At 42.2% G+C, this 14,347-nt stretch overlaps 1 protein-coding gene across 6 annotated transcripts in view; it reads left to right on the top strand.

Moving 5' to 3' along the window:
* The window catches only part of GCLC (glutamate-cysteine ligase catalytic subunit), a 37,114-nt gene extending 27,577 nt beyond the window's left edge, over positions 1-9,537 (top strand). For all 6 annotated transcript variants that reach the window (XM_071442639.1, XM_071442664.1, XM_071442648.1 and 3 more), the window contains 6 exons: positions 452-544; positions 1,263-1,367; positions 3,446-3,527; positions 3,624-3,727; positions 3,821-3,941; positions 7,841-9,537. In XM_071442639.1, the coding sequence (XP_071298740.1) occupies positions 452-544; positions 1,263-1,367; positions 3,446-3,527; positions 3,624-3,727; positions 3,821-3,941; positions 7,841-8,046 (711 nt within the window). In that variant the 3' untranslated portion in view covers positions 8,047-9,537. The remainder of the gene's footprint in view (positions 1-451; positions 545-1,262; positions 1,368-3,445; positions 3,528-3,623; positions 3,728-3,820; positions 3,942-7,840) is intronic.
* The last annotated feature ends 4,810 nt before the right edge of the window (positions 9,538-14,347 follow it).

The following is a 14,347-nucleotide window of genomic DNA, read 5'->3' as shown; positions in this document are numbered from 1 at the left end:
AAGAGCCTAAATTATAGCTATGTATATAAATGTAAAGGGGAACTGTCAATTTTTAAGGCTTCCTGAAACCTGGTTTGTATTTTATTTATGTAGAAATCTCTCTTTTACAGCTTTATGAGGTAATAGCTGTGGTAATATTAGGCCTTTTTAGTTCAGGATGTGTCAGCCCCTCATGAAAAAATAAAGTCAGCTGCATGCCAGTCCCTTAGTATCTTGTGCATAATACTCAACCAAAACAGCATGAGAAAGTACAACATATTTGCTCCTAGGTCGGGTAGTTGTACTGTGGGCTTTAGGAAATTACAGCACTTTACTTTGGAACCCCTTCTGTAACCTCCTGTGCTGTTCCACGGAAAACACCAGGGCTCTAGTTATCTGCTTATTTTTCTTCAATTATATTATAGAATGATGTGCATTTTGATTGTGACAGATTATTTCATGTGCTTTGCAGAATATTCAGTCTACAAACTGGCAGACAATGAGGTTTAAGCCACCACCTCCAAATTCAGATATTGGATGGAGAGTGGAATTCAGACCTATGGAGGTAAGGAAGACATCAGTATGTACAAGAGCACATTTCCTTTTAAGTGGAAAAGTACCAGGCATTCTGCCATCCAGTATCAAACTCCTATTACTTGTGCTGTGTTTTCTCCCCTTTGATTTGCTGGATGCAAGTGAAGTGGACAGCAGTATTTAATCAGACATGGACTGTGGGAATGTAACTGACAGGAGAATCCACTGCAGTAAATCAACGCATGCTAATGGATTTGGGGTGATGGGGAAAGGAATTAGCCTTGTATTAAAGCAGCAGCAAACAAAGCCCCATTTAGCTTCTAGAGACTGTATTTCTCTAGTACATTTCCTGGTACTGAACAATTCCACTGTCACAGTTTTGTTTTTTTCACAAAGTGCTTTTCTTCTATAGTAGTCTGTTTCTAAGCTCTCTGAATTTAATCCTTTTAGACTGGAAATTTAAATGCTACTATACTTCTGTAATTAGAGAGCCTGAAGGTGCAGGTTATTAGTCTTTTGAAGCACAAGTGTGCTTTGCATGGAATTGCAGGGTTGTTTGTTGCAGCCTGTGTGTGCTTTGTGCACTGGAAGTCAGTGCTGGTGGTGGTGTGTGTGGGACAGCCCTTGGCGAGTGCAGCGTGTGGGAGCACGAGTGCCAGCATGAACACCTGAGTCAGACTGCTCCAAACTGGCCTTGCATGAGTGTGTTCCCACCAAAGTAATTGAATCTCTACTTCTTTCCTGTCTAGGTCCAGTTAACAGACTTTGAAAACTCTGCTTATGTTGTGTTTGTGGTATTGCTAACCAGAGTGATTCTGTCATATAAACTGGATTTTCTCATTCCTTTGTCCAAGGTAGGTGTGAAAGATGAGATCTGTTAGAGCTAAATGTAATGCATCAAATCTGATTTTTATCCCCTGCAAGCTAGAAAATAATATTTGTCCACTTACAGAACAGTCATTTTTATCTTCCAGTCAGTTTTCATCTGTACCAGTACTTTGAATTAATTTAAACTCTACAATATTAAACAAATATTTTACTGCTGTCTCATGAAATTAAACTCCTTCCATGCTGTAGGAATTTCTGTGATGCCTAGCATTGAACTGCTGCAGAAATGTTGAGAAATAGCATTGTCACAAGGCTGTTTTGGAGGCTGGGAAAGGGTACGTTTCCCCCATTTTACATGCAGGGGAGAAATATGTGGAACTCAAAATAAAAACTTTGGACTTATTTAACATTAATGTTACCTGTGTCTCATGCTCTTATTCTGTGTTTTGTTTGTATGTAGTGAGTGGGGAGGGAAAGGAGGAGTTCAGCATGCTTAGCATTACACAGTACTTGAGTGGAAACAAATACCGCTGACTCTGGTCACAGCTGTGGCTTGTCTTTAGACAGACAAGCCATGCAAAATGTACTTTTTTCTTAATTTTGCCCTCACAATTGCTGAAATATTGTGTGTGAAACTGTCTTTGCATGTCCTTTTTCTGAGGCACTTGACCAAAACATGTCTTTTTAGATGGATATTCCTGTGATGTTATAGGTAGCTTTAAAAAAGGTCTTGTAGGGGCAGAAGGCTTTTGACACTATACTGGACAATCCTGCATAGCCACAGTATCCTGTGGCTTTTCATAGAGTTTTTTTAATTAAAATGGAGAAAAATATTGAAGTCATAAATTTACAGTAATCATACCATTCATACATGGTATGATTTGGTATGACTTCTAAAAGGAGATGTCAGGGAGTTCAGACTCTATGCATAATGCAGCAATTTAGCAGTTAGATTACATAATTACATTGTTATTTGAGTGTCTCAAAAGCACAAAAATTTTAACTACCAGTTAAGAGTGAATAAGAGATCAGGTGCTGAAAGAACCTGAACAGAATTGCAGGGCTGGGGGGCTTAAAATTGCTTAAGCTTGCCAAGCAATTTGGCAGGTAATGCAACACAGAATTGCACAACCATTGGTAAGCCTGCCTCTTTCAAGTAAAATAATAGGGGGTTATGGGGCTAATCTCACACTAATCTTGGCTGTCTGATTGAATGTGGTTGAACACTCGTCAGCTGGGACTGGAGTTCTTTCAAACTTTCAAAACAACCTGTTGTGTAAATAAGTTTCATAATATAAAGTGAATTGAAAACAAAGGTGTGGAAGGTAAGAAGTAAGTGAAGATTTTGCATAGCCTTTAGTTAAATGTCAGGCAAAGAATTCAGCAAAATATATCTCTTTTTCTGAAGACGATATGGTAAAGCTAATGTCCAAAAGCTGTATTTTGTTAATTAACAAAGAACTTGGACAAAATCTTCCATCCAGAAAGACAGAGCAATGCTTATGTCATTTGCAGAGCAAACGTAGTTTTGGGGACTTTTGAGAAGCCTGAAATTTAGAACTTTTATTGCTGGCAATCTAAGTTTGAATATCTAAAATGTTTGGGATGGAATAGATACAATTCCCATACAAACTTACTTGAATGCTGTTTCTGAACATTTGTTTAATATAGTGATAATTCTTCTAAAGACAGTGATGATTTTGTTAATAAAAGCAGCAAATTATGGCTAGGGAAGTTGAAATTTTCTTCTTCCATACTTATTTAAATTGCATCTAAATATGCAAAGAAGTCTGCCAGAAGGGATATAACCTGTTAATTGTAACTGTTCCTGCATTTTCATCCAAACTGAGATTAGCATAGCATGTTCTAACACAATACCATTACCTATTCTGCTAGAGACCCAGTTTTGTAAAATGTCATCTGTTGGTGGGTTTGTCCTGGACGCTGAAGAATGAAATAAAACTTAGCTTCACAGTTTGGCCTTGTGTGATGAAATAGTAAGAAATATAGTAGATATTTCAACTTATGAAACACAAATGTGACAGTTTGGTAGAATCCTACTGTTCTAAAATGTCACAGATCTCTGCAATATTTTTTTTGCCAGGTGGATGAAAACATGAAGGAGGCCCAGAAAAGAGATGCTGTACGACAGGGAATGTTTTACTTCAGAAAAGATATCTGCAAAGGTACCACATCAAGTAATCTGACACATTGTTGTGGATGTTTAGCACATGTCTTGCCTTTTAACCATTTTTTTTCCTTTCCCTTTGTCACACGTGAAGGTGGAAATGCTGTTTTGGATGGATGTGGCTCTGCACAGAATGGGACAGGCACCGATGCAGAAGAGTACACCTTAATGAGCATTGACACAATTATCAATGGGAAGGTAATAGCCTCTTCTACCTGGAACACATCCTATTCTACCCTCCCAGAAGCCAGACTGAGTGTGTTTTATGCTGATTCTGTTCTTCTTACACAGGAAGGAGTCTTTCCAGGTCTGATCCCAATTTTGAATTCCTATCTTGAAAACATGGAAGTGGATGTGGATACAAGATGCAGCATCCTAAACTACCTGAAGCTAATAAAAAAGAGAGCCTCTGGTATGTTTGATATTTTTGGACATTGACTTTCTTGGCATTTTTCTACTTTCAGTTGGATAAGACTGATGGGACCTGTGGATGTGTTGTTAGCTGTTGAATCATTAGAGCAAAGGACTCGAGTGTGTTCTCTAGCTTAATTTTGATCTTTAGTGTGTAGTGATCCATTTTAGAACTTAAATTCAGAGTAACTGATGGAGTAACAATGATGGTTTAGAGGGTAGTATGTACCCAGTCCTCAATTTTGCTTTTCAACACCATTTACTGCTCTTTTGCCACTGTATTGTCTGTCCACTTTGTAGTAGTTTAAACATACACTAGTCCACTTTGCCCTGTCACTGGAGTGTTGTAAGAGTATTTGAGGCTGGGTCTGATAGCTTGCCTGATATTACTGGTGTGACTGCAAAGCATTCATAAGTGTAAACTCAGGTCTGCTAGACCATGGGACCTAGACTTCAGCTCACTGATAAGAAGGTCCTTCTGTAAGCAGCAACTCCTACAAGGGAGAGCAGAGCTGGCTCTTCCACAGTCTTTCCCACGTTGCAATGTTTTTCAGGACAGGTGTACAATGATTGTTTATGTTTCTTCTTAAAATGCAGCAGTATAATAAGTAAAAGATGCAGGCTAAACTTAATTCAGAACTGTGCTTAGCTCAGTCTGCGCCAACTTTGTAACTTTTTTGGTGTAAATCCCTTGTATAATTGCATTGATGAAAAGTTAGCTAGATGGTTAATTTTAGCCTCCTAAGTCAAGAATGTTTTTCTCTTAGCCCTCCCCCCCCCCCCCCCCCCCCAAGTTTTAAACTAAAGTGCTGCATTCCTTTTTAATTCCTGAAAATTGTTGTAGAAGCTTCTAGGTAAAGACCTTTCCAAAGCTAAGGTGGAAATCAGGATTTTGTCTTATCTGGTAATTCACTACTTCAGCAGTTCTTCAGAATGGTAATATGTTTTTCAACATTCCCTTGTCTGTTGTTTGGGTTTTTTTCCTTCAGAAGAATGATCTTGAGAAAACAAGGAATCCATAACTGTAGCAGGCATTTTCCCTAAGGCCTAGTGACCAGCTGCAGGTGTTCCCCACCAAAGAAAAACTTTGCTGTTTGGTGCAAAGTTGCAGTCATTGCAAAAGTCAGCTCCTGTATTTACACAGATGTAAAAGCTGTGAGAGTGAGGTAGATAAGAGTGTAGGATTTATAGTTCAGGTCATACAAACTGAAATTACTTTTAAATGAAGCGTCTTAAGAACTAGAATTCACAGAATAAAAAAGCATTAGGTATTGTATTACTGTGCCACAATGTTTCTCAGCTGTGAGCTTTGGATTATTCCAGTTTACTTGTGATCTTAAATCAAATGTTCCTTATCCACAGCCTGTTTAGTATGAGTCACATCCACAAAGAGTGGCCATTTTTCAGATTTCTCAAATGGTGAACACAGCACTCATGAATTAAGACCACTGACACCTTAGCTGCTGTGGCTGTAACCTTGCCCTGGCATAATTCATTTGAGCTTCAGTCACCTCCTGTCCTGCAGCAGAGCAGGTATTACCCTCCTGGCCTCTGTATAGCTGGTGTGTGACTGCCACCTCTCAGTGAGACTACAGATTGCTAGGCAGGCAGCAGCTGCTGACCACCACCAGTTATTGATGCAAGCAGTACTGAGGTAGCAGCATCAAGTGGTCCTTGTCCTGGTGTGCTCTCCTGGCTGCCTGCAGTGCAGTAATCACAGAGCTTGATGAGCCTTCACAGATGTGCTTTCCATGATCTTTGCCTTACCTTTCTTGAAGCAGTTACACTTTTGCTCCCCCTAAAGTCATATAATGAGAAATTACACAGTTCTGTGGTATGCTTTTTGAAAAAATTAATTCTCTAGTTTTTCTAGTTTAAATGCTCTTCACAGTTCTTCCATGATACACCTTCTAGGCTTGTGTTGTAGGATCATGTTTATCTACTCACTTGTCATCAGCATTCATAATTGTGTGGACCTCTCCAGTGTATTGTTGCTCCTGAACGTACAACTCCCTTTGCCCCTCCTTGCCTGGAAGGTGTCTCACACCTTTTGGCAGTCAGTGGTGCCATACTCCCATAAGTACTCCTGAGAGCTGCAGGCTGTGCTCCCAGTGCAGGTGGGCAGGGCACAGCGGGGCCGGGATGAGGAGTGCCGGGCTGCCTGGCCACTAGGTGTCCGTGTTGCTGTGCCGGACCCTGCCTGTTCCTGCAGCACTGCGCCTGCACGGCTTGCACTCCAAACCTGTCAGTTCCTGAGCTGCACTCCGGCTTGCACTCCAAACCTGTCAGTTCCTGAGCTGCACTCCGGCTTGCACTCCAAACCTGTCAATTCCTGAGCTGCACTCAGGCTTGCACTCCAAACCTGTCTGTCCCTGAGCTGCACTCCGGCTTGCACTCCAAACCTGTCAGTTCCTGAGCTGCACTCCGGCTTGCACTCCAAACCTCTCTGTTCCTGAGCTGCACTCCGGCTTGCACTCCAAACTTCTCTGTTCCTGAGCTGCACTCCAGCTTGCACTCCAAACCTGTCAGTTCCTGAGCTGCACTCAGGCTTGCACTCCAAACCTGTCTGTTCCTGAGCTGCACTCCGGCTTGCACTCCAAACCTGTCTGTTCCTGAGCTTCACTCTACTCAGCTCCTGCCTCCACTGACTTTCTTGCAGGCTCCCTGCTTCTCGTTGATGTCAGAAAGTTTTCATGTTGAGTTTTAGTGCCTTCAATAAATAATGCCTCTTGAGTAATTTTTTTCCTGCCCTTTTATGTGTAAGTGTAAACTCTGGCCTCATTCCTTAAGAACATTACTTCTGGTTTTTGAAGCACATTTTGATTTCCAGTAACCTTTTTCATTCTGCTTTTCTTTCCGGTACTTTCTGCAATTTTTCTGATTTGTCTTCATTTACATCTGTTCAAAACCACTGCTAGGATATTTTTAAATAGTGTTGGATTCTTTTTACTTTTTACTTGTGTGTTCCTTCATGCTTTCTCTAACTTGATTTCTCTTGCTTTATTATAATATTCTTAAACCAAAGACTTGTGTAGTGGAAGCCGTTGACTCTTCCCACTCTCACAGTGAAGCTGATGTTCTGGTAGCAAGCCATGAAAGTTTTTCTAGGCTCTTTGAGCGTCCCATCAGCCCATCTTAATGTCTTAAAACAGACAGAATTACCTTAAACTTGTATTAGTTAAGGTTTGCTTGCATGCTGCATTCAGGAGCAAGATTCAGCAGCCTGGACCCTGGTGTCCAGCCAGCCCCCAGCTGCAGCTTCATGGGGCTGCCAGTCTCCTGCAAGTGGTGTGTGTCATTCAGTGGCCTTTTACAGAGGTGCTGGGGACCCTTAGGTACCTGCTGACCAACCCAAGAACTCTGGAGTAAAACAGAGGCACTGTGTACAAACCAGAAGTTGGTATAATTGGGAAACAGCCTATTTTTTGCTAGAGTAGCTGCCAGAGGAAGAATAATAAGCCAGGGTTGACTGACCAAAACTAGCAGGTCAGTTGGATGGATCAACTACAAACTTATTCTATATAAATGCAGTAGTGCAGAGGTGTCTGTTGATTCATCTCAGCCAGATTCTCCTTTAAATGAAGTGTTTAAGACCTTTTGCTGTACAATCTGTTGGTAGCACCCATTCATTCTGGTTGCTACTTCTCTCTGCATTGTGCCATTGGAACATCTGAAAGTTGGAAAACTGCACCAGGTAAGTGTCTTTTAGACCATCAGGGAAAAGTCAAGCCTAATTGTGCCTGCCGTTCAGCCATATTTGAAAACAAAAAAGTATAGGAATGTGTTTCTCATGAAAACATGGGTTACTCATTAATTGTGTATATAGTGCACAGAACTCTAGGTGTTCTACTGCTAAATTAGCTGTATAAACTGTGAAATTTCATTTGCTCCTGCCCACAGGAGAGTTAATGACAGTAGCTCGATGGATGAGGGAATTCATCGCGCAGCATCCGGACTACAAGCAAGACAGTGTGATAACTGATGAGATGAATTACAGCCTTATGTGGAGATGCAACCAAATTGCTCAAGGCCAGGCAGAGTGTCCTGAACTACTGGGGGTAGGATTTAATAAGAAACAAAGTGGAAATAAAACTGACTCTTTGTAATGAATGAATGAATGCTTCTTAATAATAAAAAGATTAAGCCTTTTAGCAAAGCACTAGCAAAGATACTGTGAATCTGGTACAGTTTCATGGTGTGAAGACCAAAACAGGGATACTGCACTATAAAATGGGCCAATCTGCCTAAATATTCATTTAAGGCATCCTAAAATAGGCATATTCTTATTGTTAAGGTTTATACAATATACATGTAAATAGTAAAATATTTTTATGATTAACATCAATGTATTTTAATAACATTGTAACTAAGGTTATTGTGAATTAGCTTGTAACTTTTTTATGCTTAATATAGAAAGAAAAATTGTCATGAACAGCTTTGTAAATGTAATGGTACTTGTATATTATATGCATTCCAGTTACTGAATGTTTACTGTAATTTTTTTAACCTGGAATGTGCTAAGTAATTTACCTTATTGTGTAAGAAAAAAAATCCTTCTGGATCTACCTGAATCACAGATACTTCTTCCTTCCATTGGGTTTTTAAAGTATGTAAGAACAGACGAATATATGTGCATCCGAGCTGTTAATCTTACAGTAGTTTCTCAGTTGCCACAAGACCTTCATCCATTTGTAAACTGTAAAACTCAGAGGAGCAGATCTGTCTTTATTCAGATAATGCAAGTCAGCCTGCCTGCAGATGCAGTTATTTTCTTCCCCTCTGAAATAAGCTGCATGCTGTCTCAGTTCAGAAAATCTGCCCGATGATTTCACAAAAAAGTAGTAACAGGAGATGTGTGGAAAGGGAGGAGGAAATGGAACTGGACATACAGCCCTCCTCACAAAGGAACCTGAGGCACCTGCTCTGGACTTCAGCCTGCCTAACTGCTCTTCTCCCACACTGCTGCTGCTCCCATAGTCAACAATGACTGCAGCACAAAACCAAACTTCTGTCCATTCTCCCTGAAGGTTGAGTTTCTCATTTTGTCATTTTTTAAATTATAAATATTTTTGTCAGCACATTTATTTTCTCTAAGGTAATTTATGTAGGTGGCTGGGATTACCTACATAGCTGTAGTTATGGACAATTTAATCCCCTCTAGGAAACAGTTGAAAGAGAAATTTTGGAATGCACTAATCCTTTGAATTGGAAGCTGGTGCTGGGAGTGACTGTAATCTATTTCAATTCAGCCATTGCATCTGTAAATAAAGCAAACTTAAGGGGCCTTTTTGATTTAGCTTCTTAACTGATTTCTAAAAGTGAATTGCATTAGGGGTAGAAGATGCAAAGCTTATGGAAGCATATTAAAATCCCTATGATCTAATGGTTTTTTTTAAAGAACTAATGGAGAAACTGCAGTGAGAGGTGCGCCAAGAAGCTTTTATGTACTGAATTACACTTCATTCTGTGTTCACAGGTGTGCTTTAGAGAATAAAAAGAATACTTTTTCTCTGCAGTGGTGAATTTGTTTTAATTAAGATGTAGGCATATGCTAATTTAGTTTCTGTAACAAGGAAATAAAAATAAAATTTGCAGTATGTGTTGGTCACTTGCATGACTTGAACCCACACTTTTAGATTCAAAAAAGGAGGCGTTGCATAGCTGGCAGGTACAGCTCACGCAGACTTACTTTGTTCACGGTGGGGCTGCTCAGGACTCAGACAAATGGTCTGACATTCCTACAGTGAAGAAGTCCTTGCTATTGTTAAAATTGTAGCATCTGTCTGATTGCACAGCATGAGCCACTATGCTTGGAAAACCCTTAAAAATAGTTGGAATGCTTTTCTGCTGGTACTGCTTCAATACATGTCCTTATTCCCTTTCAGTTGACATTGAAGCATTGAAGTGTCCTGTAAGATAGAGAACATTTTGTCACAATGCCTAAAAAGTTGTGGCTGGAAATTTCCCTCCTGATTTCTTGTGTGCATGTTTCCAGAAGGGATGGGTGAGATCAAACACAGAGCTGCTTCTGTTTTTTGAGACATGCATGTTTGCAGTCAGAGTTACCTTAAACTTGTAGAAGTTAAGGTTTGCTTGCATGTCTGAGCATTGTACACTCACTAGATGAGGAGTTCAGGTATGTGATCCACCCTGTTCTTTATAGTGTGCTGAAGGCTGTCAGCACAAACCAGAGTTGCTGCAGGGACAGGGGGCAAGCTTTGCCACTGTCTTTGAATACAACTTAGAGGTGGCTCTGTTCTATCTGTGCCCACTCTGAGGTAGAGAAGCAAACCCTAGTCCAAGCCTCAAGCCCTGGCTGGCCTTTTGCAGAGAGCATGAGAAACTTCTTTGGTTCTTTGGGCTGTGCATACAGGACTTTTGGTTCTGCAGTCACGAAACACTATAGTGGAAACAATGACCTTTCCATCAGTCATGTGAGCAAAGGGAGGGGAAGAAGTCTCAGCGCTTGAGGTGAATTGTGATTGAGTCCTTGCCCAAAGACTAACTGTGCATCAGTCATGGCACTTTTAGTGATCATTGTGTTGGTCTCAGTTCAGCCCCAGGAGCACCCTTCATTGCCTTCCACTCCATTTTCAGCTAGGAGATTCCATTGTGATCTTCAGAGGTCTGGATGCTATGAAATCTGATTCCAGTTTTCTCTTGCATCAGACTATTTATGTTCAAGTGTCTTTGTTTCTGGGTTATTATAGCCATACTTTTATCATGGCCTGCATCCTTAAAATGTCTCCTTTTGTGTGTGCACAGAGCTCTGCGAGCAGCTTGCCTTTCTCACAGTGGTGCAAGACTGCTCCAGCCTGGGTTCCTCCCTCCACGGGGCCACAAGTCCTGCCAGGAGCCCATGCCATTGTGGACTTCCCACAGGATCACAGCCTCCTTTGGGCATCCATCTGTTTTGCTGGGGGTTCTTCTAGGAGCTGCAGGTGGATCTCTGCATCACCACAGGCCTTCATGGGCTACAGGGAATCTCAGCTCTGTCACCTGGAGCACCACCTTGCCCTCCTCCTTCTCTGACCTTGGTGTCTGCAGAGTTGTTTCTCACACATATTCTCACTCCCCTTCTCAGGATCTCTCTCTGGTCAGAGTGACCCAGAGAAAAGTTAAGAGAGTCTCTTTTCCCAGCCTGGCGCTTGAAGGAGTCAGAGCTCTTCAGTTCTTGGTCTCAAGGTTGTTTATTGTTCCTTATGTATAAAATTCTTTCTCCTGTCCAGCTGAGGTCCACTCAGCAAGACAGTTAGAGGCATTCATCCTGCCCCCGGGGCAGTGTTATGTCTTTATACTAAAAATTACATATACAATATTTACAATTACTTTCCACTACCTATCACCTATGTTAGACAGTGAGCTTCTACTCTAAACCAATCTAAAAGTGCCAACATCACAGCAGAAGATGGAGGCCAAGAAGAAGAAGGAGAAAGGCTGAACACACCCAGATTCCTCTATCTTGCCCTTTGAACCCCCATTCTAAAAACCCCAAAATCTACTTTTTTACCCCATGATAAATTCACTATCATTCTGCTTAAACTGTCGTGGCTTGCAGATCTTCATCTAAGGTTGGTAACTTGCTCCACGGGTCATAATCAAAACCACAGGCATCTTGGGCTCTGTGCCAGGGTCTCTGAGCCCCTTGGCAGGGGTCTTGGCTGCTCAGGATAGCCAGAGGGATGTCCTGGGTTTCAACATCCCCTCTTCCAGCTGAGTGCTGATATGCAGTTTTTTCCATTTCTTAAAAATACTATTCCAGAAGCACCAGCACTGTTGATGATGGGCTCAGCCTGGGCCAGCAGCAGGTCCGTCTTGGAGCCATCTGTCATTGACTCTGTTGCACATGGGGGAAGCTTCCAGCAGCTTCTCACAGAAGCCACCCCTATAGCCTACCCAATACCAAAAGAGGGCCATGCAAACCAAATACAGTGTTCCCTGGAATAAGATTCCCTTAGAAATGGGAATCTCCTGGTAAGGTTCTCCTAGACAGGTAAAGTCAGGAAGGCTTTTCACGCTACAACGCTTTCTGCCCATTCCCTCTCAAGTATGAGGATTCACTCTGTACAGCAGTAAATGCAGGTTTCTGCAGCTTGTGTAGCAGCATTGTGTCTCCCTTTGAACAAAGCAATGTCTTTCCTGAAGAGAAGTGTAACTGTAAATGCTGGCTTAAGAATTGAACAACTGGGCAAGATACTATGGCTTATGTTAAGCAAGAAATGGCTGTAAACTCTTCTCTCAGTCTTCGAAAACGATGTTAATTTAGCCATTGAATTTAGTTATGTATCACAAATTTACTCCAAAGTTACACCCCTGTGACATGACACAAAGGGAAAACTAAAGTCATGCTGACAGTGAGAAAGTAAAAAGTAAATTTTCCTTCACTTCCTAGTGAAGGAAAGTTAAAATAATACCCAGAGCCACATTGTGCCCAAAAAAAGTGTTGGTACATGATGGCTCATCATTGACTTCTAAGAGTTTGTGTTCTGGCCAGAAAAATGCTAGTTTATAAAATATTTAAGCCACAAAAATTGTTCCTATTCTGGAAAAAGTCCAAGCTTCTATTAAATGCAACTAGATCAAAAGTAAGCAGATTTTTATCTGATGGTACAGGGTGATGGTACAGATTTTGATGAAAGATCTTAAGGAGTGCCTTACTGTCAGTGCCTTGACTACAGCCAGTCTGTGTGGCAGTGAGGAGTTGCTTGCTGTGTGTTGCTCTGGCAGGTCATATTCAGAAGAGGTGACTGGGGACAGGGAAGAGGAAAGAATGAAGGAGAGAAGCCTATTGCCATCCTGAGAGGTTCCATTTTTCTCTCTACTCTTTGATTTGTGCTGGGGAAGCATCTGTGCCAAGACGACCTTAAGTTCCCCAGCATTCTTCAGTTAGGTTTCTTCTTTCCCTTCAACCATTTTCTAGCTTGGACTATATTCCTTCCCGTCTGTTCCCATCTTGCATGCACAGGCAGAGCTGGACATCTAATCCTTGCCAGCTTACTCACCACATGGGCATTCTGAGGCCAAGAACTTGGAGTGTTTTTCTTGGCACCACAAGGGACTGGGACGTCTTGCCCAGAGACCGTCACACAGCTGCCTAATGAAAAACAGGAAAGCCTTCCAGCAAAAAAAATACCTCTGCTGAGGGGAAGCAAGACTTGGCATCACCCACATTTCCTACCTTTCATCCCACTCTGCAGCATTTCTGTGTGTTATTCATCCCACTGGCATCAGCTACAGGCATCTGATTCTAAAGAGCAGTAGGACAGAGGATGGCATGGGATGTTAGTGGAGGCAGGCCAAGCTGGCAGCCAGCTCTCCAGACCCCCCAGACTGTGGAGAGCAGGAGATGGGGCTGTTGTACTCTGTCTCAGACGCAAACTGGACCACTGAGCACAAACCACCTCTGCCTGTAACTTCTCACCCTGGCGGGGTGAACCAGAGCAGTGCAATATAAACTCTGATGGGATCCCTGGGCTTTGGCAGCGTGACCATTGCCAGCAAAATGAAATAACCTTGGTACAGAGAGCAGAAACCAGGCAGAGTCCTCACTGGGGTGTGCTCAAGGCACGGGGATGAGGCTGAACAGAGCTCATTGCTAAGGCCAGAGCCAGCCCTAGGTGTCCTCCTAAGGTAAGAGGCACTGCAGTGAGCTGGGAGGAAAACAGCTGTTCTCGGCTGAATACAGGGGAAAAGGAGCCCGAGCCACAGTGGAATTCCAGGTCCAAATCCTCTGTGGATTTATGCCCCAGGTGCTACTCACAGGTTAACCCATGCACTCTTCCCGGTGGGGTTGCACAGCAGAGCAGTGGTTATTCCTCTCCATCCCTGCTCCCTTTCCTCTGGGAAGGGGCAAATGACAGATGAAGCCAGTGGTGGGGCTGCCTGGGGACACCCCAGCAGGGAGCCCTCCAGGCAGATGTGCTTTCTAGATGCCCCATAAGCAGGGCAGACCTCTGTGTGTGTTTAAAGAGCAATCCAGACCAACGTGAACCTTTCCAAAATTTACCCACACAATTGCTGGGAGCAAAACTGCCATGGTCCGAATTAAAACATGCAACATTCCAGTGCTTCCGGACATGACACATCCTGAACAACCGTGTGAGGGGAAGAGGTGAATGCCCTTTTTAAATGCATTTTGCTCTTGCTCTTAAAATAATCATTTGTAGACAACAAACTTCACTCAGTCTTTAAAAAAAATCTGCCCAGGACTCTTTTGAGAATGGCATAAAACAACATATTTCAGATTTTTGTCTTTTTCCCTTTACTTCCAGTGCAGCCCAATTGGCACACATCCTACAGCTTCTTGTGGGGGAGGGATGCAGCCATTTTTAGAGTTGCATATGAAAAGCAGAGCTCCAGAAGGGAGTGCCCACATATCCCTGGAAATTCATTCTGGCTTTCTGCTTC

The sequence above is a fragment of the Agelaius tricolor genome, unplaced genomic scaffold (assembly GCF_023055355.1).
Source record: "Agelaius tricolor isolate 1412-34295 unplaced genomic scaffold, bAgeTri1.0.p SCAF_1, whole genome shotgun sequence".
NCBI classification, from domain to species: domain Eukaryota; kingdom Metazoa; phylum Chordata; class Aves; order Passeriformes; family Icteridae; genus Agelaius; species Agelaius tricolor.
This window is presented reverse-complemented; position numbering and strand designations above follow the sequence as displayed.